The sequence below is a fragment of the Camelus ferus genome, chromosome 7 (assembly GCF_009834535.1).
Source record: "Camelus ferus isolate YT-003-E chromosome 7, BCGSAC_Cfer_1.0, whole genome shotgun sequence".
In the NCBI taxonomy this organism is placed as follows: Eukaryota; Metazoa; Chordata; class Mammalia; order Artiodactyla; family Camelidae; genus Camelus; species Camelus ferus.
Genome location: NC_045702.1, coordinates 65,709,113 through 65,733,564, shown reverse-complemented (window position 1 = coordinate 65,733,564; position 24,452 = coordinate 65,709,113). Strand labels below are relative to the sequence as shown.

The 24,452-nt window shown below is 34.5% G+C and overlaps 1 protein-coding gene across 1 annotated transcript in view; it reads left to right on the top strand.

Annotated features, from left to right (window-relative positions):
- Positions 1-24,452, top strand: part of ADAM22 (ADAM metallopeptidase domain 22) — a 206,215-nt gene that overhangs the window by 156,031 nt on the left and 25,732 nt on the right. Inside the window, 9 exon segments of the mRNA XM_032484054.1 lie at positions 661-741; positions 3,886-3,936; positions 4,158-4,221; positions 6,063-6,168; positions 8,110-8,229; positions 11,337-11,505; positions 14,004-14,118; positions 16,550-16,640; positions 20,174-20,191. Coding sequence (XP_032339945.1) covers positions 661-741; positions 3,886-3,936; positions 4,158-4,221; positions 6,063-6,168; positions 8,110-8,229; positions 11,337-11,505; positions 14,004-14,118; positions 16,550-16,640; positions 20,174-20,191 — 815 coding nt within the window.

Here is a 24,452-nt window from a genome sequence, read left to right as displayed (position 1 = left end):
ACTCTTGCAGTTGATAAATCCAACAAGCTTAAAAATGTATTTGTACAACTCCCACACTTACAAGAAATATTTGAGTCGAAAACAGAAAAGAATAAATCCCATAGACAGGTACAAATGATAATAGAAACATTAAAAGATATTAAAGACCAAGCTATAACTATAGGTAAAAATGAGGCAGGAGAGAAGAAGAGAAAGGAAATTATGAGAGGAAATAGCTTTGCCAGAAAAATCTAACTTTTGCAGTTCAGCCCACAATGTAACTTTCCAATTCTTGGCAGATGAAGCAAAAAAGTAATATGATAAAGGTGCCAGTAAGAGTGAAGGGTAAACTAAATCCAAAAGCTATTTGGAAGAGAGAATTAGTCAAACGTGGACTGACTTGTCCTTTTGGTACAGATGTACCGTCAAGCACATCCTATTTTAAGATCTTGTAAGGCATATGTGTGATGACTATGCAAATCACTTCATAGATGAGAAAGTCTCTCTGAAAACTATTAAGTTAACATTTCATGTAATAACTGTGGATTTCACAGATTACCGTCTTAAACTAGTTTAAGATATTCCTATCCAGAAAATACTCATTTTGCTTTTTTTTAAAGATGAAACTGTGAGAGTTTTTTCCTTTGACAGTTTTGCACATTGATTTTTTGTTCATTTTAGTTTCAGCCTATGGGAGCTGTGTGCCGAGAAGCAGTAAATGATTGTGATATTCATGAGACCTGCTCAGGAAATTCAAGCCAGGTAACTTAAGAATAATTACTCTAAGCTAAATGGGAAAAAGTAAGAGTATGTTTAGTACACCAACCCCTAGGTGAAATGGAAATGGACAAGTTGCCCATGTTTCTCTTTCATGTCAACTTGTACTCTCTTTTTATTCATTTTTCAGGAATTGAAGTTTCAGTAATCAGAGCTTGAGCAGATGTTTGGCATAGTTTTGTCTTAATGTTAAACTAACCAAAGACTGGGTGCGTGCCTTAACTATTTTGTTTTTAAGAAGAGAGTAAAAGGCATTTGTTTTTTGTCTAGCTAGTGAAGGAGGAAACAAAAAGACTCTTTCTCTTCAACTTGTTCAAACAGGGGCCAGCCAAGGCAGAGAGACCCACCAGGTATTGGGTTATGAGAAGAAGCCTATTTCTCTGTCTTGACTCTCGTTTATCAAAGACATCTTGCCATTAATAGCGACTCTTGAATTTAACATCATTTAGTTGTCAATAGAGAAGATAGAGAAGTTGATGAACTTGACAAAGGGTCACAGATTTCAGTGTGTATATATATATATGTATATATATATATACAGGCAGTCCTTGCTTTGCATAGTAGTGTAAAGACTATAAAAATGACTATGCCAGCTGAAACTGGGTAAAGTCATCTTAGTAATCAATGGAAAAAATTACAGTTATCCTACAATCTTTAAAAAAGGTTGTCAGTTTATTAGAAACGCTTTTCCTGTTGGTTATAAATTAATAGAGAAATGAAGAAATCAACTATTATCTACTTAGCACATGAAATTAAAACAGAAACATTGAGCAGTGAAGTATTTTATTTCTTTGTAAACAACTTATCAGTAGTTTGAGCTGTGCTTGCCTTCTCTTTGTCATGAACCTTGCAAAACTTAGTGAGTGTTTTTTCCTATGCCTTGTTGAGTTGCCACACTCCTTTCTAAGTTTGAGTCAGCTTTTGACATTTTATTCGTTGTGCTTTAAATGTCATGAAGTATCTCCAAGAGATGGGAGAAGTTGTGAATGTGAAGTTTTTTGCCAAACAGCAGTATCTATAGTCCCATGGTCAGCAATGTTTTTTCCATGACATCATTTATGTTTGATTTGAATTTCACTTCCAGTGCCATCACTTTTCATTTGTTTGCTGCACTTTCATCTTTGTTGGCCAATTCCCTCTTTCAATTATCTGATTTTGTAAATATCACGTGATATCACCCAGAGGCAGAGAGGCAACTCAGCTACACACTTTGCTGTCTGTGCATGAACTGAATGAACACATGGGCAGCAACCAATCACTGACAGACTTTGAAAGTGACAGGATGGGTCATTGACCAAGATGGGCATCTCTTATTTACCTAGTGACCAGTGGACTAAAGAACTAGTAGCAAAGGTTGTACTTTATGCAATTACTCACAGTTAATCTGCTGTGGGAACTGAAATTGAAACTGTGTTCTTGAGGTGCTGGTGTTATTTAACAAAACCATGGTAACTGAAATTCATGCATATTGGAGCCATGTAGAGTGAAGACTGCCCGCATCTTTTTTTTTCTCTAGAGAAGAGGGATTTAATAATGGTAAAACTACTTTAACCATTAAAAATGCTTTATTTTAAAGGGAGTCATCCTAAGAGATTAAAGATCTTGCGTGGGAAAAGTATTTTTCTTTTTTGCTATTTAAGTAGTGTTGTCTTTCTAAGCTAACACCAAGTGATGATGAAGATACAATGAATGATTACCTCATTGGCTCCAGGAGGGAAAGTATATTGGAACAACTTCTTTGGAATGTGGTTATACAATATGCAGGAATTTTAAAAAGAATTCTAAATTCAAAAATGATGTATGTGCAAAGATGCTCTTGTTGCATTGGTTGTAACAGAGTGAGTTTGAGATAATTATAAGTGAGTATTTTAGTACATTGACTATATGGTTTGTTAGCTCAGGGCAATGTGTTGCAGCTATTAAAGATGATACCTATATAAAAGTTTATTATGACATGAGGAAATTTGTCTAATGAAAGTAAAGGAATGAAGCAGAATATAAAAAATTATCTATAACTTGATTATATCCATGTTTAACAGTATTCTGTTTTGTGGAAAAAGGTAGAGAACATATGAACCAAAATATAAAAAATAGTCCTGTCTTTGGATGGTGGGAATGCGAAAGATTTTTATGTCTTTCATTTTTCTTACCTTTTTACATTTCCTCACTTTTCTCAAATAAGTATGTAATTACTATAATGACAGAAAAATGTTTAATAAATTTTAAAATAACTGTCTGTCCATATCCACATAAGAATGCTTTGCAATCTTTTCTGAAATTGCTACAAGGGAAAAATGGCAGGGGGGATGGGTGGGTTATAAAGCATGTCTTTTTCCAACATGTACTGGGTAGACTTTTGCTCCAGAATCATTTCAAGTACAAAGGCTGTGTTATTTCTCACGGTAAAAAGGAGGAAACTATAGCTATTACTCTGTCTGGCATCCTCCTTGTTTTTGTTTTGAGCCCTTGTTGTTTTTTTGCTCTGAGGAATAGAGTATCTGTATAAGTTAGCTGAGTCACTGATGTCAGTTCTTTTTATTTGTGAATAAAGATTTATAAATCACCTAATTGGGCCCCCAGTTAGAGCCATAGTTTTAGGGGAAGGTGTACCAATTGTTGCATTTCCTTTCGTTTTCTGGTAAATCTTTTTTTGTTTTTATTTTCAGATGGTTTAAGAGACTACCTCCTATTATCAGACTTCATTTTTGTTTTTTAAATTTTTTTATTGCAGTATAGTCTATTTGCAGTGTTGTGTTAATTTCTAGTGTACAACATAGTGATTTGTTTATACATATATACTCCTTTTCATATTCTTTTTCATTATAGGCTATTACAAGATATGGAATATAGTTCCCCGTACTATACAATAGGACCTTGTTGTTTATCTATTTTATATTATTAGTTTATATCTAAAACCTATATATTAGGTTAAATCCTAAACTCCCAATTTATCCCTCCCTACTGCTCTCCCCTCTGGAAGCCATAAGTTTGTTTTCTATGTCTGTGAGTCTGTCTCTTGTTTGTAAATAAGTTAACAGACTTTATTTTTAAAATGCAAACATAAAAGGGATTGGTTCATCTTGATATTTTGCTGTGCATTCAGTTCATAGTGCTGTTTTCTTTTTCTAGTGTGCCCCAAATATTCATAAAATGGATGGCTATTCATGTGATGGTGTTCAGGTAAGTTACTTCATCTTTACCTAAATTTTTCGTGAGTACCAGCATGAAAGAAATACTGAGGTCTTATCATAGTATGAAGGTTAGATTAAATGTTTTGTAATCAGTTCTGAAGATAAAAGGCCTTTATAATACTCATCTTGTTTTCCTAGTCATTTTTACTTTTTCAGTTATCTGACGTAAGCAGACTGTGTATTGCTAATGGGTATGCATTTTCATTTTAGGGAATTTGCTTTGGAGGAAGATGTAAAACCAGGGATAGACAATGCAAATACATCTGGGGGCAAAGTGAGTAAATAGTGTGGCTTGATCATTTTCAAAGTTTGGTATCAGGCCCAAGGACATGGGAGCTGGAAGTAAATTTTCGACCACTTCATGGCAAGGGGATTCTCAAAGCCATAGCAGGTCTTAACAGGGCACTGTTGTGGAAATGAGAGAAAGATACCTCCTTGGAGAAGACACGGCTCCATACCTCTTGGCTAGTTGGTGGTACCTTCGGACAGAAGATGCTCTTGCTGCCAGGCAGGTGACGTCCACTCCAGGGCATGCAGCTTGGAGAATAGAGCAAACCTGGATTTCAGCTCCTCTTATACTCTTTTGAGCTAAGTGTCCCTAGACAAAACCCATACAGTCCCATGGGATAGATGGAGACCCTGGATAGCGCACCCTTGGCTAAAAACTGTAGCATTTTAGCTAAAGTTGCTTTTTTTCCCCTTTATTTTCTTTCTTAAACTCTAGCTGGCTTTCCTGGTGATAGGTAAATTTCTGTTGGGATAGCTCTGCCATATCAGAAAGAAATTTTAATGTTACTCCCTTCAAAATTTGTCACATTTTGGAGAGAAATATGTATATATATAACACTTATCATTTAAAATATTATGGAATTTGAATGTATATTTAAATGTTGTGTATTATATTTTTTCAGAAGTGTTACTAGCCCTTCTGAAAGCGATTTTTGTTTTAAACTCTTTCAAAAGACGATTTGTGTAAGAAAACAAACCCTAAAGGTAATGATGTCTTTAATTGTCACAAACAGTGGCTGTAATCCTTTTGAGAGGGAAAGGGTATGCTCTCTTCTGAACAACTAGAGAAACACTGGGATAGGAGAAAAATTTAGTCATGTAGGTTTATGCTCTGCTTCTGCTTCCTCCCCTTGGGGAAAAATAGGAGCTGATAGCAAGAAGTAGGAAAAGAAACTACCAACGTAATTAGTTTAAAATACATATCCACAGCAACAGTCGTCTTTTGATAAGTTTCCAAAAGTCACTTTGAGCTAACTCTTGGAGAGCTCCATCAACCAACCTTGGCTTTAGCCAAGATAAAATCCTGACAAAGATGCTGACATCATTTAAAAATGTTATTTAACTTTAAGAAATTTAGCATGAATTCAGCTTTGTCTAAAAAACAGAATAAATTTTTGATAGCTATTAAGAATTAATAAACAAGGTGGAAATAATGCTGTTTCTTGAATCTTTAATTGTAGTGCATCACTGTTTTATAAAACTATCTTTATGATTTATAGAAGTTGCTAAGTGAGAAATTCATGCTTTATATGTGACACTGAGGTTAAAGCATTTAGTATTTATTCAAGGAACCATTTGTTAGCATCTTCTCCTAATTGGCCAAATTCTGTGGAGTGTTGCTCTTAGCACCTATGGCATGAATTCTATAAATGATCTAAATAGATTTGTTTTCCAATTAAAAAAAAACAAAATTCTCATCTTAGCTCTGCTTTCTTCTGTGTTAGTTTCATTCTTTTTGCTTATTTTGTTTTACCACCTTAATTATTTTGGGGGAGAAGTAATTAGGTTTACTTATTTTTATTTTATTGTTTTTAATGGAGGCACTAGGGATTGAACCCAGGACCTCATGCATGCTAAGCATGAGGGTATAACTAAGCTATACCCTACCTGGTATTTGCCAAATTTTAAATGAGCATTTATGAAGAATGTCCCTGAGTCATGGATGCTCGTGGTGTGGGAGAACTCTTGTGAACCATGAGTCCAATTTTTGGAACTGATAACATTGTAGTGAAGAAGAGTCCTTCACTGGCATTTTCCTCTTACTGCAAACGTTTTGAGCAACTCGCATGGTATATCCCTCGCTGATAGAAAACTATTCTTCTTCAGAGGTGACGGCATCAGACAAATACTGCTATGAGAAACTGAATATTGAAGGGACGGAGAAGGGTAACTGTGGAAAAGACAAAGACACATGGATACAGTGCAACAAACGGTGAGATGGAGGAGTCAGCCCAGAGTTTATACCTCTCTTGATTACAAGCACTACTTTTTGAGTGACCAGGCTTTCCTACAATGCATTCTGTTGCCTATTCACTTCATCTCTTTCCAGAGTTCCAGCATCACTTTTGTAGAAGGCTCCCAAATATTAACATGTATCCTGACCTCTCCCCTAAGATGTAGGGCCATGTTTGTAGCTGCCTTGGGACTTTCTCACCTAGAAGACCCCTGCCAGTGTCTCAAAGGCAACAAAAATGAAAGTCAACAGAACATGTGCTCAGTACTGTTGGAATAACCATGTCAGTTCTTTGTTCAAATTTCACTGGTTCCACATAGCTAATTAATAGTAAGAATAAGACCCACAATCTGTTGAGGGCACACTGTGTGCTAAGCACTATGTCACACTTTACATAAACTGTGTCATTTAATCTTCATGTCAGTTTGCCCCATTTTATGGAGGAGAAAACTGAGGCACAATTAATTAATTTGAAAAAGTTCATATAGCTAGGAAATAATAGAAGCAGAATTAGAATTCAAGCAGTCCAAATTTAGAACTGTTTCTTAGCTACTTTGCTGCATATCCTACTGTCTTGTTTAACAAATGGAATGGAACCTTAGCTTGGCACTGGACCTCCTCCACAGCTTGCCACCAACCTACATTTTTATTTTTTCTTCTCTACTCTTCCATAGTTGAGCAAACCTCACCATTTCTAGTACATTTTATTGTCCTACCTCCACCCCTGTGCTTGTGCTATTCGTTCCTCAGGAAGCACCCTTTATACTCACTCCATTATCAGTCAAAAATTTATCCATCCTCAAAGCTTCACTTGGACAGTACTTGCTCTGTAAATTGTTTCTGGGTTTACTCCAGAAATAAGTCACCTCCCTCTTCTCTGAACTCCTACAGCCCTTTGTACTATTCTCATGGCCCTTGTCCTCAGCTCTATGTTTTATAGTTGTTCAAAGTATGTGATGCCTCTTCTTACTCAGAGTATAATTTCCTTGAGGATAAAAATAGTGTCTAATTTTTTTAGTATATCCTAAAATACTTAGTAAGTGCCAACAAAAAATGTTGAATGAATATCTCTTCTGTGTTAAGAAAGCACTTTTGTTTATGATACATGAAATAAATGATGATATAACTTCTAAAAATTACTTTTTAAGAATGAATTAATGCATGTTTTTTCTATGTTAGTGATAGATACAAGTCTTAATTTTTCTCTTTTCCTATCTGACCAAGCCTAATATTTCCATAGATAATCTTGTTGGCCTGCTAATCTGTCTTCACAAGATATTTATTAGAATATATATTTATTGTTAGCTATATTAATAATTAAAATGTGTTAAATATAGGGAATGTGTAAATATTTAACATAAATGAAAATATTTTACAAGTTAAATTAGAGTTGTATGTGATAGCTGGGGGAGTAGTGAAATATATTGAAAAAGAAATCATTAGTCTGTGTGGTTGGGAATCTACAAAATATATGCAATATATAATCTCTTCTTTAATTCTAGGGCAATGGGTTGAAGAAAGAGCTGTGTTCTTTTAGCACTTCAAAGGTCATTCATTCACTTATCAAATATTTAAAAAAAATATTTTAGTATATCCAGTGATGTGTTAGGGGAAAATAGATCCTGATGTAAAAGAAGTCTATTTGATGAATAATTTCCTTTAGATAAATACTTGAACTAAGGGGCAATAAAGGAAAAGCTAGAAAACAGTCGGGTATTTGATGCACCAATAAGAGAATACATTTTTTAAAGCAGGAGGTGAACTAATTTGGGCTTATTTTATTTTGCTTGTAATTTAAGCAAATAATACACTTGATTTAAAAATGCTAAAATGAGATGAGATAATCATTCTAACTGTACAGGGTTTGCTATGTCTTCAGGTAAAAAAGTGAAATAAATACTTGGTACTCTTTTAACACAGGGATGTGCTTTGTGGTTACCTTTTGTGTACCAACATTGGTAATATCCCAAGGCTTGGAGAACTTGATGGTGAAATTACATCTACTTTAGTTGTGCAGCAGGGAAGAACATTAAACTGCAGGTAATTATCTAACCATTCTATGAAAACATTAGTCATCTTATTTCCCAGGAATGCAGCTTTGATTCTTTCTGTTTTCAGTTTAGACGTATGTTAGTAAGATAAAACAGACTCTAGTCCATCGAAGGTGATTGACTAAATCCTGACAGAAAAGAAGATAAGAATTAGTTGAATGTGGAATATTATATGTTGGCTAGAGTTATATTTAATTAATTACTAAAAACTCACAGAGTTTAGTTTGCATTTTATTCTTATTAAGGAAAATGAAAGAGGATCTGTAGATAAAATCAGTAGATTATATACATGCATCTTCTTTTGCTTCCTCCTGAAATCCCACTAAATGGATCTGTTTTAGAATTCATATATCCACAGGGAAGCAAAGAAAGGGAGAGGAAACAATAGCAACAACATTTTGGAAAATGGAAAGCCAACAGATGTGTGGCAAATGATTATCAAAACTAAGAAAGCTGAATTCCTACTTCAGTAATGGGGACAACCAAGAACTAACCCAATATATACTGTCAGTTCCCAAATGGCTCAAAAATGGGTAGCATCATCTACTTCTGGAAGAGGGACTGAAGGAGTTGGGGGTTGGGGAAGGAGTTAAAATAAAGACGACAGGCGAAAGTGTGCTCAGAAAGCAGTTAGATCCACAGATTACTTCCCTGACTCAGCTAAACTGAGGATTGTTCACCCTGTCATGGAAGGCTTGAGCTTTAAAGTCTGCAGAGAATAATACAGAAGTTTTCCAAACTGAAGGTCAGCAGGCAATATAGATACCAGGGTTCTACAGAAGTGCTCTAGCCTCATTCATATTCAGTCAGAAAGTCCTAGAATTCCCAATCACCTGTCTGGTTCCCCAACTCATATATGAGCTGGTTATCAGACATGTGAGGAAAGACTAACATGAAAAAAAAAAAGGAGAGAGATAAAAACAAACAGAAAACATGACAACTACCTATCAACATTCATGGGAGATAAGATACTTCTACCAGGAAACAAGAATAGAGTGCTGTTTTTAAAAATGAAGAACATTTAGAGGAAAAATGAAAAGGCTGTTGGAAATTAAAAACATGATGGCAGAAATTAAACTCAATCATTGAAATCATCTCCCAGAAAAACAGGGCAAAAGAGGCAAAGAAGGGAACATAGAGGAAAGTTCACTGTGTCAGAATAGAAATAATAAAGAACAAAGAAAACAGCAGGGAGGAAATCGGCAATGAGTGTCTCCAAGAGTGGTACCTAGAACCTTTGGACTTGATTTTCCACATTGCCAGGCTCACCAAGTGCAAGGTACAATGGGGGAAATTAGAGACACATCAGAACATATCATTATGAAATTGCATAACCTTAGGACAAAGAAAAGAATCCCAACTGTTTCCAAAGAGGAGGGGGAAAAAAGAATGGAATGATTTAGAATCTATCAACAGGAGCCCTGGAAGCCAGAAGACAATGGAGAAAATGATTTCCAAACTAGAATTCTGTACCCAGGTAAAATATCAAACAAGTGTGGGGGTAGAAAATAAAGACATATTTAGATATGCAAGTTTCCTCCCGTAGTTTACTCCTCTATGCCCTTTCTCAGGAAGGAAGCTCTTAGAAATTGTGCTCTAGGGAAATGAAGAAGGAAACTAAGAAAGAAACACAGGGCATTTAGGAAAAAAGATACCCACCATGGAAAGGACAGGGCAGTCCTCCAGTGAATGGTCAGGGGAAATCCAAGATGTCCAGCTCTGCACCAGGTACAGGGGACCAACAGATCAGATAGGGAAAACTCCAGGAGAGATTTCTACAGGAAGTTAAACTAGATGTTTAAACACATCTTGATGGAGATTTTGACAGTCAGCAGAGTTGGACTAATTTTGAGTGAGTGGTAAATTCTTAGGAAAGTAGGCAAAGAAACAACAAATGAGACTTGCTAATATGAGGGAAAACAAGTCATACAAGGAAAAGGAAGGATTTAATTATGGCATACTATATCACTCAAGTAAGTAACATTTACATAGTCATAATAATGTGCATATTTGTTATTGGTTTACCTATTGATTAAACAAAATATATGATGGGAGGATAGGAGAAAGAGATAAATTCTCAAATTCCATAGAGGAAAGACAATTGATAATACCTAAAATGGAAAAGTAAAAAATAATAGTACAAACTCATTATTTAAAGATATGTACATAAATAATAAAAGAATCAATTAAGAGTTGGAAGGGGTTTTCTCCAGGGAGGAATATATTGAGGAGTAGAAGTCAATGGATTGCTTTACTGCATTTAAAAAACCAATTTATCTTTTTAACTCTTAAAACTATATGCATGTATAATTTTGATAAAAATAAATACATAAACAAATAGAATGGAGAATTTTGTAGTAGCATTGATATGGTACCATATAAATAAATAGATGATGAATATACATGTTCAATTTCTACCCTGTTTATTTTTTATTCCTACATAATATGTGGGCTTGCTGTATTGAATAGTTAAGTTACAGTGTTTTAGCCATTCTCAAATATACTGTAGATCCTTGAACACCACTGGTTTGAACTGTGAGGGTCCACTTATAAGTGCATTTTTTTCAATAAGTACCTACTGTAGTACTACACAATTCACCATCGGTTGAATCCATGGATTTTCGGATCCATGGAGGCTCAGAGCCCCTAACCCTACACTGTTCAAGGGTCAACTATAATTTGTAAATAGAACAATCTTTTTGTGAAATGTAAACCAAAACCCAAAATTCTCATCCTTATTTGAAACATGTTTGAAATCTTGAAACTTACTTATTTATCAAATCAAATGCTAGTAATGATGGTTTACTTGACTTGTATATGATAGCCAAGGCAAAAATTGCAGTTTGTGCCCTTGTTATAATAATTGTGTTTAAATCCTAAAATATGTCAATATTTCTGAAAAGAATTAGATCAAAAGATTCAATTGCTTTCTTCATTTAGAGGTTGAAAATGCTTATGCTGCTGTTTTTTTTAATTAGATAATAAATAGAAAATAGAGAAAGTGATATTGCCCATTTTTTAGTTTTTAAGCATCTTCTCAAGATGAATGTGAATCAGTGGAATCCCATTTTCTTTTTGCTCTCAATTTATTTTTAGTGGTGGGCATGTTAAGCTCGAAGAAGATGTAGACCTTGGCTATGTGGAAGATGGAACACCCTGTGGTCCCCAAATGATGTGCTTAGAACACAGATGTCTTCCCGTGGCTTCCTTCAACTTTAGTACTTGCTTAAGCAATAAAGAAGGCACTGTTTGTTCAGGAAATGGAGTAAGTATTCAGTACCTAACCATGGGGGAATGTTTTACTTCTTTTATAGCACAGAAAAAGCTATGACCTTCAACTGCTTATTTCTGTAATAATGGGAAACATGCTTGTTCATGTTTCTGGCTGGGGTATAGACAGTCATGTGTCATAGTCATTAATATTTCTGTTGTGTAGTCTGTAGAAGCCTGGGAATAAGAAAAAGTATTATCTTTCTAACCAGATTCTTCCATCTTCCTCTCTTATCAGATTAAATTGATCTCATTTAATATAATACCAGTTTTCTGCTAGTGATCTAGGAGACAAATTTTTAACAAACTGTAATCAGATAAAATAGGGAATAAAAAGCAAGGGCAGTGGCCACAGTATTTAACAGCTGGTGTGGTCCCAGCCGCTTACCATTTAGAACAGACCATAAATAACTGCTGTGGCCACTTCAGTGGGTACTAGCTGAGCATAAGTCCTAGAAATAGAAACAGACTAATTGAGGGAAATGTTTCTCACAGATGAATAGAAAGACTGGTAGCATTTAAAAGACCCAATTCTATCCTGTCAGTTATATATCTGATAAGGTAGGTACTATATAAATAAGTTTATAGGTTAAATTAACATGCTTTATTAGTGATTACAGTTGTTCATTTTCAGTTAGGAATTCCTGTACTGACAAAACTTCTTGGTTCTTTTTGTTTTGGCGTGTGCTATGATCTTTTTACCCTCACTCTGGATTCTTTGCTTGAACTTGTTGTACTATACAGTTGAGGCAAAGATCTCTGCCCTGGAATTGTACGCCTTGCATCCTGGTCATTCCACATATATCCCTGAGGGATAAGCCAATAATGTCCATAGGGAGGTCTTACTAATTGTAACTCTTCGCCGAAGGAAAGGAATTCTTGTAACACACGAGAATAGAGAAGGCATACTGTAAGTGATTCTGCTCCTATAAAGGAATCTGCTAAGTCTTCTTTCCTTAATGATTAAGATGATGTTACGGAGAAATGCTTTTGGAGGGGATGGGAGAAAAGAATAATTAAATTATTTCTTGATCATTATGCTAATGAATAACTATATCTTATTCATTTAGAAGTTCTGAGTATATAAAGGAGACTAAACGTAATTAGTTGTGTTAATTAACTACTTGGTTAAGGAATCAGTAAATGAATGATACATACAAGTAAATCAGGTGATACATAGCATCAAAAGCATTTACAATAATTATGCATAATACAGAAAGGTTGTATCTTGTGTATTTTTAACTTATGGTAACTCAACTCTGTATATGTGACAAAAATTAAAAGGAGAAATACAGTAGATGGTCTCTATGTACTATACATCATCTTGGTTAACTTACATGTAGTACTTAAAAGAATGCCTGTGACAGAGTGAATGTTCAACAGTGCTAGCTAAAACTCTGTTGTTTATGATCATTGTACATCAGTATCACTGTTCTTGTCACTGTATCACTGATGCAGTTGTATGATTTGGAAACGTAATTGGAGAAGCCAGTTGACCTGGTTACGGTCTGTCGAAAAGGTAGTGGTGAAGTGGGGACTGAAACTCAGTCAGGCCTTTTTTCCTTCCTGCGTATCTGTTAATCTGCAAATATGAATTAATTTGAAATCTGCAATTTGTTAATCATATTTTATAGTTGCATTTAGATGTGCATGTATGGCATGTTTGTTGTCTTCTGGCAAATTCAGTCAGACAAAGACAGAAACCTGTCCAGTTAGAGCCTGCCTGCTGAAGATCTTCTCCCATCTTAACCCTAACTGAATTCTCTCCCACCTCCTACTTCTTTCAGAGTTGCTTTGAATTATAGACCTTAGGTATAGACTCTGTTTCCTGGCTATATAAATGAAGACAGGTTATTATCTGATAATTTTTAAAAATTTGGTGCCATTTTATGTTTCGGTTTTTTTTCTATGTTTGTTTGAGAGAGTTCTCAGTCTCCATGACACTGAGGTAGCTAATCTCTGGAGCTTGGGTTGAGGTGCCAAGGTTCTGGTTTTGTGAAGCTTTTTTCTCAGACCACTGCAAAACATCAGACCTCCCTCTTCTTTGTTGGATTTCTCTGTATCTCCTTTGCTTCCTAAAAGATAAATAAAATTTTGGTATAAAAGCCTTTTCTTTAGAAGAAAGAAAACTTTGTATTGGATAATTAGCAAATGATTTTAATTCTGCTTAGTTAAAAAATCTTCCTCTTATAAAATTTGAATTAATGAAATTCAGAACAATCATTTTATCGATTTTTTTAGATGTATAAATTCATTCCTCTGTTAAAATTCATGATTGCCTTTGTTGTCTTCTGGCAAATTCAGTCAGAAAATATATTTTTAGTATTTATTTATTTAGAGTAAGAAATAAAGTAATTAGTAGTAGGAAGAAGATTCCAATACATTTTCAGTACCATCAAATTCTAGGCATATGGTAATTAGAAATCACCATTTATTTTTCATGCCTCTGTACCAAAGAGTTGGTGTTTACTCTGGATTGATTTTGGGTTTCAGGTTTGCAGTAACGAGCTGAAGTGTGTGTGTAACAGACACTGGGTGGGTGCAGACTGCAGCACTTACTTCCCTCACAATGATGATGCAAAGGCTGGTATTACTCTGTCTGGCAACGGTACGTACTTAATTTGGTCCTATTAAGTTGTTTTATACACACGGAAAAAGAAAGCCGCCCTTCTGGAAGTTCCATTTGGATTTTTTTTTATAACTCAAATATGCTTAAATCCACATAATAATACATCAACATATACAATTGGGGCTGGCATTATGAAACTGATCATCTCCATTAAATTGTAATGATATTAAATATAGAATATAACTTAGTCTACTGATTTAGCCTTATCTCATCATACATCAGAGTGAGATTTTCCAAATGTTGTATTTGTTTAAGGCTGACAACAAACCCCAGCATTTCTTTTAAATGAAGAAAGCAGTCAAGATTCTTAAGTGTCTGATTCTATTTATATATTTTTTTTAATTTTACATATTAGGACTGAATAAATAAGAAAAATTTGAGTAATTGATTTTAAAATACTTGATTGAGTTTAATATTTTTATTACAGAATATCATTTGTATTCAACCCTAGTTCTATAGCCTGAACTATAGGTATTTCTAGAAGTAGTAACATTGGCCAAGGCTCCTGGAAGAGGTGTAAGGACATGGGTAGGAAACAAAAGATATAGTTCTAAAAGCTAGAGTGGCCCAATTGCAGAAGTAGAAATTAAATGCAGATAGTGGAAAGAATGTCTTTACTTTGGAGGTGAATATCCCCTTTTAAACAATTTTTATCATTTCATTATTGAGTATTCTTTTATTCAATTTGAGCATTAAATAGTGTTCAAATCCTGAAGTCCATTCACCTCCAAAGGATGAGAAAAAAGATTCTTTTGATTCTAGTCATCCAGACAGGTTAAAAACTTAGCCAATATGACTTTGATAAAGAAACTTACAGAATGATTAGGATTTTGGCATCACTGGTCTTAGCAATGGTAGTGTGGAGCTCATTCTAGCAAGTAATGCAGAGATGAGGCTGTTCAGGTCTGTGGATTTAAGTGACTTGTCAAAAGTCATACCATTACTTAGAAATAATCAGGACTAGCATCCAACTTTATTGATCTCTGTGAAATCCTTGGAAGGAAAGGAAGGGAAATCAGATATGCTAGATCTTAGAGTAGGAAAATCCCAATGCCTGAGGCGGGGTCCTCTGGCATCTGCACCCACCAATCCCACAGAAGACCTGAACAGGGTGGAGTCAGTCAGCCTCCTCAGATGCCCAAGCCCAGCTGTCCCACGTGACTACTGAGGGCTCCTAGACAGAGTGGCTGCCACTTCTGCATTGGGAAGTTAGACTCTGCTCCAGTTACTTATGATTACTGACTGATGATGTCCAGAAGGACTCCTCAGGACTGCAGCAGACAAGGAGAGAACTGAGCTGCTCTGGGTGAGAGCCCTGCAATTTAGCGTGGGTTATTAGTCATTCTCAGCAAAACAGGTCTCCTAGTATCAGAGCTAGGTCTCCAACCTGCTTTTTCTGCTCTTGGGCTTGTCCAAACCTTTGACTCACTGGGCCACTCTGATTGCTATGCTCCCTCAAGGACTGCGTCCCAGCCTGCCTGACGGTGGGTGCTGTTGGACACAACAGTGGTGTTGCCCAGTCCTGAGGTTCAGCCCTGCCCTGACCCGCGGCCAGTCTGATGCAGCCTCGCTTTCATGCCTCACCAGCACCAATCTCCAGCTCACAAGACTGTATCTTTTCCTTTGGGTTCTCCTTCTCTAGGGTGCCACAACCATTATTGCCAAGGCTGGGCACTACAAGCCCAGGGCTTTCATTATCTACATCACCAGAGCACTAATTATGTAAATCTGTAGATGTGTTTTCTCCTTAAGCTTGTATTTATCTAGACAAAATGTGGTGCAAAATAAGGACCTTGGATTAGTTATCAAAATAGAGTAATAGGAACAATAACATTTCTAGACTTTCTGAGGAAGAGGTTGGCGTCAAAAGCACCTTGGGTTTCTAAACATTCCTCCCCAAAGGGTACTGTGCTAATATATTAGTATTGCCCCTAATTTTTTCCTTGTCTCTCCTCTTCTTTCTTTTAGTTCAATGACCTTTTATTTTCCAGAAAAAAAAAAACGTAGAAAATAAAAGTACAAAATGCACTTGAATAAGAATTAAAAGGGAACATACACAAAGAATTATTTTTTAAAAAACAGTTGATACGGATTCCTAAGTTATAGTTGATTTTTCTTTGCTGTAGAAAATACCCACTTTTTATTTCACAGTATATACAAATATCAAATCATTATGTCATACACCTGAAACTAGTGTAATGCCATATGTCAATTATGTCTCAATAAATAAATAAAATTTTTAAAATGTTCTCTAAAATTAAAACTATATAAAGGGAAAAATATCCACTTTTGAAAACAAATAATGTTCTTAGTGTGATGATTACAAATCTGGAGAATAAAGTTCCTGAAGGGATTATATTAAAATTCCAATTGTATACACTGATCTTCATTGTTTCTTTTTTCCTCCTAGGTGTTGCTGGTACCAATATCATAATAGGCATAATTGCTGGCACCATTTTAGTGCTGGCCCTCATTTTAGGAATAACAGCATGGGGTTATAAGTAAGTGAAAAGTCTCTGTATGTTACTGTCAAAATATACTTTAAAATATTTGTTTAAATGAATTAAACACCTTAAAAGTTTTATATCATTAGATAAATATACCTGCAGTGAAAATCAGTCTGGCTCAACAATTCAATGATAGTTCTTGGTAGGATTAGAGGCGATAATAATTTATCGTTTTTTTATATTTTGAGATAACTCCCTTCTATTCTAAAAAATACTTAATATTGTTTTAAAACCATTACATGAAGTAAAATCAGTTTAAATTATGTCTCATACAAAGGCTGTGTTGGGTTGCTCTTTAGTGATGCAGGTTCTTTTGACTTAAACCCATACCTGGAAATCTAAGCAAGATAGTCAATTAGCATAGCACTTTAATGACAAAGGTCATCTCAACAAGAATAGTAGCAGATCTGCTACTGAGGGCTTTCGATGACCTGACCGTGCATCATGCTAAGAGCAAAACCTGTCCACAACCAGCATGAAGGAGGCACTCTTACCTGCTAAATACGTGGGCGTTTTTGTGTGAAGACAAGACTCTTCAGAGATATAATTTGTTGAAATTAAAATTCCAACTATAAGTTACAACTTTTAAATGCCTAATTCTTAAGCTCCAAAGTTCAACTTACAATTTTTTTGTTTCTATTTATAAAGATTAAAAAGTTATTCATTATGTAAGTTTTGAATATTGGGTTCCCTTAGCTAAGTAAATGACTTCAGACATTCCAAACTTATTTGTGTATTTAATATGTTCAGTTTCTTTTTTAAGTCTTATGATGTGAAAATTTTCATCAGTATTCGAGTAACTTACTAACATTTAATAAAGTAAAACCTAAAACCTTAAGTTTTTCTAATATTTCCATTTTTAAATAGTCCTGCTGATCTCAGATAATGTTTCAGGTCTCCAGGATTGGGTGTTTCTCCATTTGGAAGGCCTGCAACTTTGCTAGCCTTTCTGGATATTACCCCATTTATAGCTTTATAGCTTTTTTTTTTTTTTTTAAGTTCATAGACCAAATTTGTTTTACTAAAAGACTTGGAAATTAGACAATTTTAGACTTTTAAATTACTCCAAACCTTTCAATAGCCTAGGCATTATATAATTATTTGCTATTACTGTTATTACCTGACATGGTTTTATACGAACTGAATTAAAAGAAACCCTCTTAAAAGTGCATTTGGCTCTTGCTTGTTGTGAGATCAGAACCCTGAAGGAGTTTCTTTCACTGAAAAGAGAGAGCAATTAGTCAACTACTAGGGTAAACTTTGTTACAAGTATTAAAATGCAGAAAGACATTTGTGCAAGGCTGTATTAACCAATAGCACAGACAGTAGAATAAAGTTTAGCATAACACAAGTTAATATGGCATAGCCTAGCGAAGGAGAGCACAGCATCGTGGTAATGCTTGGCTCTGATTACATGGATACGAAGCTCTGTACCAGCTCACAGATGCTCAGTACCTGTGCACCTCTTGGATGTGCAAGTCATTAAGCACGTTGCATACTTATATTTGAACAGGCTGATTTCAGCCTAACATTTGAAGTATACAATTATTAGGTTGAAAGGAAGGGTTTTTCTCTATATATTGTTTGATTTCTCCTCACACTTCAGGTGACTTAGCCCCATCTTGGTGTCACACTATTCCTTGACTTTCCTGCTGTGTAACAGTTGCCATCACAACTATTGCTGTTTTTAACTTTTTTTTTTAATGGAGGTACTGGGAATTGAACCCAGGACCTTATGCATGCTAAGCATGCACTCTGCCACTGAGCTATACCCACCCCAACCCCAACCATTTCTGTTTCAAAGTAGTTCAGTGGTTTCATTGATCATGTGAAAAGGGGAAGCAAAATTGTCCACCCACTGATGCAAAGTGATTATTTCATGTTTACAGTCTTGGAAAAAATTACCTTTCAGAAAATATAAAATTTAAACATCTACTCTAACTGCTACTGAAATTACCTGTGTCTGTTGATTTTAATGATTAGCATTTAAAGTACTTCTTTCTGTATATCGTTTCTTATTTTTATGAAATTCATATGGTTTCACTTTTTTTTCATTTCTGAATATATGTACTTTGCAGATTCATTAAGGAAAAAGACAAATCTTGTTCATACCACAATATTCTCTTCATAAATAATTTGAACCTTAATGATGGAACTTTTAATGTGACTAAATTTATTCAGAATATGTTTAAAAATAGAATGAGGATGTAGAAATTTTAATACAGGAGTTAAATTCATGAATGTGCTGTTTCACATATTCTGTTTGAACTTCCAAAATGGATTTAGGACCTGAGAACTCATTTTCTCATTAATCCTTCCAATTAAAGTTTCTGTCCCTTTTCCAAGAGTGGGAGGAATGTCAGGGATTGGAAATGAGGAATACTTATCTGGAACTAGTAGACTGCTCAGATAATCAGACAGACAATAAAAAGTAAAACATTTTGAATAGAAAAATGTTGATTTATTTTCTCCCTCATCTGATGATCTCAGGAATAAAAAATATTAAGTAACAAATTGGCACTTTTACCTTCATGAGCTCATTATTAAATGAGATACTTAAAGGGTGCATGGAATAGATTGGCCAGTTAAAGTGCTGCAAATGAAATCCACATAGAAACATTAGCCTTGATGTTGGTGGAAGGAGCCCACTGCGATCGCTTGAGCTTCCAACACTTCTATGAAATAGTAACACCTAATTAGGTCATTATAGAAAGCTAAACATTACTCTTGAGTCAAAAGTTAAAAACCATTGGCACCTCACTGCCACACCCTCTTAAACACATTTTTGTTTCAGATTGGTTTATTTTGAAACTCATGTAATTTTATTTTAGTAATTGGCCAAAAAAAAATAGAGACCAAACTTTGAACAAAGTAGTTCCAATGTAGCTTTCAATGAAGCTCCTGTGAGTAAGTAGTAATAACTTGGGAGGTCCAAAACAGCTGTGAATTCTCACTCTAATTTATCATACATGATGAAATATAATATTCTTGTATCTGTTAAGTTTAACTATTTGAAATTCTTAGGAAGAGCTTTAGTTTGGGGTGTATATTCCAAAAGGAATGAATTATGCTTTTTATTTGTATGAAAACACAGTTTATATAAGTAACTTGACTAATTTCATTATTTAAATCAATATACATGTCTAATACCTGCATTTGAAATAGTGTCGACTTTAGAACAGTACTAAGTTTTTAATATGATACAATTGACATTGAGAAAATAATTACTTTTTAATAACTGAAACTTTATGCTTTTAAAAATTGTTATTTGAAAATATTGTCACTAACCCTTTAGTGTCACTTCTTTGAAAGATGAAATTTATGTGTATGTGTGTGTGCATTCATATGTATGTGTGTAAGACTGTCTTCCCCATTTTAATTCTGCAATTCAAAATCCTCTAATGGAGATCTTTCAATGAATGTTAGAGCTTTTATATTTAGTGCTCTCTCTTAATGTACTTCTGTTGGTAACCTTTTTTTTTTTTTCCTCCTCTGTCTCTCTCTCTTCTCTCTCCTTGTCCATAAAGAAACTATCGAGAACAGAGGTATGTAATGAGAATAATCTGAACATATAACTGAGCACTGAAAGGTTTCAGTTCTGTTAGCATCTTTGGAATTCATACATATAATTATAAAGCAAGTTCACTTTGTTTTTATGCTGTAGTGGTCATAAACTAATCTTGATTTTTCATGATCTTGAAATGATAATTTTAGTAATATTGCTGTGGAATGTGTTAATTTAAAATAGATCTGTTGTTATTTAGTTTAATGGTTCTTTCATCCAACACTACTGTAATTAATAGAAGTTCTTATTTGTGTTGTTTTATAGTAATAGACACATGGAAGTTAATTTTTTTCCCATCTAAAACAAAATTCCTTTATGTTAAGATGCCACCTTTGTTTACATTACTTGATTGGCTTTTCTTCATGTTTATGACACCCTTATTGCCATACTTTCTGAAGGAATTTATTTCTTGTTACTGTTGTTATATTAGTAACTTCCATTCATAAACAATAAATTTATACAGGCACAGTGTTGCACAGTGTTGCGGTCAGGAGAATGTCTTGGCACTTGAAAAGCCTGTTTTATCTCTGCATAAGAAAAAAAATTTTTGCTGCCAATTAGGTAATTACACAGGTAGTAAAAGAAATAATTTGCATAGTTGGAATTCCTGATCATCCAGCCTACTTTTTTTGAAAAAAACAAGCCATAAAGTGAGACCCTCCATTCATCATACCCTTAAAATCTATATTTAACCAGCACCATAAAAAGAGATACAAAGCATTCATATAGTCCGGTAAGAATTGCCTATTTTTTCTGAAATCTAAATTAGCCCATATCAGGATATATATACCCTTCACTGTTCACATTTAAGAAATTACTAATGCTATTATTTATTGATACAAAAAATTAAAATATCCTGGAAATTGATCATCTAGACCAGGTTTTGCATGTCATATAGTACTAGTTTTGTACTCAAGATACTTATGCAGATCCCTGCTTACCTTTTTCACTGATCTATTATCTGCCAGTGGCAAATTAGGAATAAGATGTAATAAATGTGGTGATACTGCTTTCAGGCCTCAACCATGGCTTTCATTTTTTCACAAACTAAAATTTTAAATTTGTTTGTTATTTCCTTCTATGTTGTAATTTAAAATCCCTATAAGGTTTTAGCCATAAGTATCTACAGAGTCTTTATAAGTAAGCGGTGCCCACAGGGTACCAGTTGAGATCCTGGTCAGTTAACCATAGATATTAGAAAATACTGATTTTTCCCTGAAATAACTAACTTCCATCACTAATGGAAAAAGTAAAACTGAAACAAAATAAATTAAATTTGAAAAACAACCAGATGTCTTTGTGACATCTTTTAAACTCTGGAGAAAAGTTGGGGCCATTTACCCAAAAGTTGGGTAGAAGTTGATCAGCCATAGCAGAAGTCTAAGTTTGGTGGCTTTCTTCCGTGAAAAATAAAATGAGGCTTACTAAGATCAAAAATTAATAATTTCGCTCCATTTCCAAGGAGTTAAGGCTATAATGTAATTTAATATTGCTTAAAATGTAACATAAGCAAAGCTGTTACAGTGCTCTAAGATGTGTTCTCAACAGGGATGCTCTCCAGAATAAAGCAACTGCCCACACTACAAAAAACGATTAATATGTAAACCTGTGCACCAATTTCTTATTCTAACTCAATATATGCATAGGAATAGTTAAGAAAAATTTTATGTTAAGAATCTCCTTTATGTGCCTGATGTAATTTCATACCTCCTGGTATTACTGAGTCGTCATTTCATCAGTCTGGTTACTCTTTTGGGATGTAGTTCATATTTTGAGAGTTGTCGTGTTTCAGCAGGTATTTATTTTATATATTTTGTTATGCTTCAACACAACCTTTATTTTTGCCCTTGTCCATAGCTAATGAATCTTAGGTTTATACAATACTTCTTAAAATAGAGAAGTAGCAAGGAATGGACTTCAGATTAGGAAGTTGTGAGTATACAAATATCTTCTGGAGGATTTTCCTTTTTGAGAATTGACTTTAGTGGTGGTAAGGCCAATAGACCAAAGCATCCATTAGGAAATTTACAATCTTATGAAAATATCTGCAGATATTCTGATAATGATACGTGTCCAGTTCCAAAGGATGCCAGGGAGTGGAAATAAGAATTTTGAGTTGCCTTTGAATTAACTTTTTCGGAGGTGGCATGGTGAGAACCTCAAATTAAAAAAATGTCTTTGGTCAAAAAACTGATGAGGAATCAAAAATCCACTTACTAGTATGTGGTACTGGGAAATCACCTAAATTTTCTTCAACTCTGAAAGCAGAGGCAGTTCTTTGTAACCTGTGAGGCATTCTAGTAAGGGGAGCTATTAGTACATGGTCTGTGAAGGCTTTGTGTTTCTCTGATCTTCAAATAAGAGAGGTAGATATGGTTGTTTTCTAAGAGGAAGGCAGAGTTCATGATACGAATGGGACCCATATTACTGGTTGAGCTGGTGAAAGCATTGGTGGGCATGAAGGTTTGCTTTGACACTAAATGCATATTAAATATGTAGCCAGTTATTAGATTCTTATTGATGATATCATGGCTCAGAAATGCCAAATTGAGCATCACTTTTCAAATTACTAGAAAGGTCAGGCAAGTAATTCTGTGAAGAAACCTGATAACCTGGTAAATTTTCCCTCCAGAGATTGTGTCCTCAAGGTTTACATTATATTGAGGGAATGTGTGATAAGTTTGATTGCAAGCCTGGCAAATAGATGATAAGTGAACCCATTTTTTTCTTTTTGTTTACAAATTGCCTAATAAAAAGTAGAAGTCTCATTCTGGGGCACAGTGGAGACAGAACCCCATACATTAACGATGTCACTTTAAAGCTGCCAGTGTCATCTTGTGAAAGGCAAAACCATGGAACTGAGGAGCCGTGGAAAATTTGTAGACATCATGTAGTTAGAAGGATGACTACTGATTCTTTTCTTTAAAATCTCTAGGAAAGAGGTCCTCCATAATTTTTTCAGTTGATGCTCTTGTTTATATTTTAGCAAAACTGCTTAAGGACTTGTTACTTTGTGGCAAGAATTACGGGTTTGAATTTTAGTTTTCAGGTAGGTTTGCAACTCAACAGTAGAATAAGAAAACATTCATTGAACTTGGATTTATAAAACATCAGTATTCAGCTGAAATAGTCTCCTTGTCTGGAATGAGCATACATCATTGAACATACATAATGTAAATTAGAATAATTAGATCATATCTTCCTGATTCATACCTTAAGCAGAAACCCCCTCCCCCATTTCTTTTCTCTCCTACCTGTTTTAGTCACTTTACTTTCTGCTTGTGGCCTCCCCCCCTTTTTTTTTTTCCATATTTCTTAGTTTGTTTTTATATTATTTTTCTCACTTCAGTGATATTCATACATCTGTCAGTGTGACTTAGTACGCACTACACAATATTTCTTAAAACAGAAAAGTAACAATTGCAATAGCAGACAGCCCAGACACCAACAAAGCTTTGGAGAAATGCCTCCTTCAGCATTAAGGTTAAGACCTAAATTAAATTTTTTTCATTAAAATCTCATTTTGAGTATGTGTAAAGATTATTAAGTATTCTGATTCAATGCACCCTTTAGGAAAGATTAGACTTCCTCATAACAGGGATCCTTTTTTGAGGAAAAAGAATTTCAGTATATAAGCTTTTATTTACTTTTGGTCATTAAGTATAAAAATTCATGCAGATGTCTAACATATTTGCATGTGATATGGGAAATATGAGATAATTTTTCCATTATAAAACTTAGCACTGCTCGGGCCACTTAAATCCAAAATTCTATGAAACCAGCAAAATTTAGGAAGAAAACCATGAAGACTAGAAAAATAAATTCAATTAAAAAATTAAAGCTATAATTTAGTTGGTCATTTATGATCTTTTATAACAAATAGTGAAGTGTTATTTTATTGATCATGGGGACCTGATATTCTCTGTCTTCACTAAAGGTTAATCAAGAAGAAATAGGTTTGTTATAATGTGTAACTAGATATTGAAAAAAAGGATAAATTTCTGGACAGTGGGGAATGTTATATATTATTCTTAAGAGATCTTTAACAGAATTCATCGTCTATTATTAACATTTTTAGGCATTTACTATGTGAAGAAATTACATGCATTCCTCATGGAATTTTAAGGAAAATGCAGAGTAGTTTCTTTATTTTGAAGACTTCACAGTAGAGACAAGTAAGAATCTAGCCTGCCCAGAATGATAAAAAGCAAAACCATGCTCCCAAAGTTCACTAACTTAAA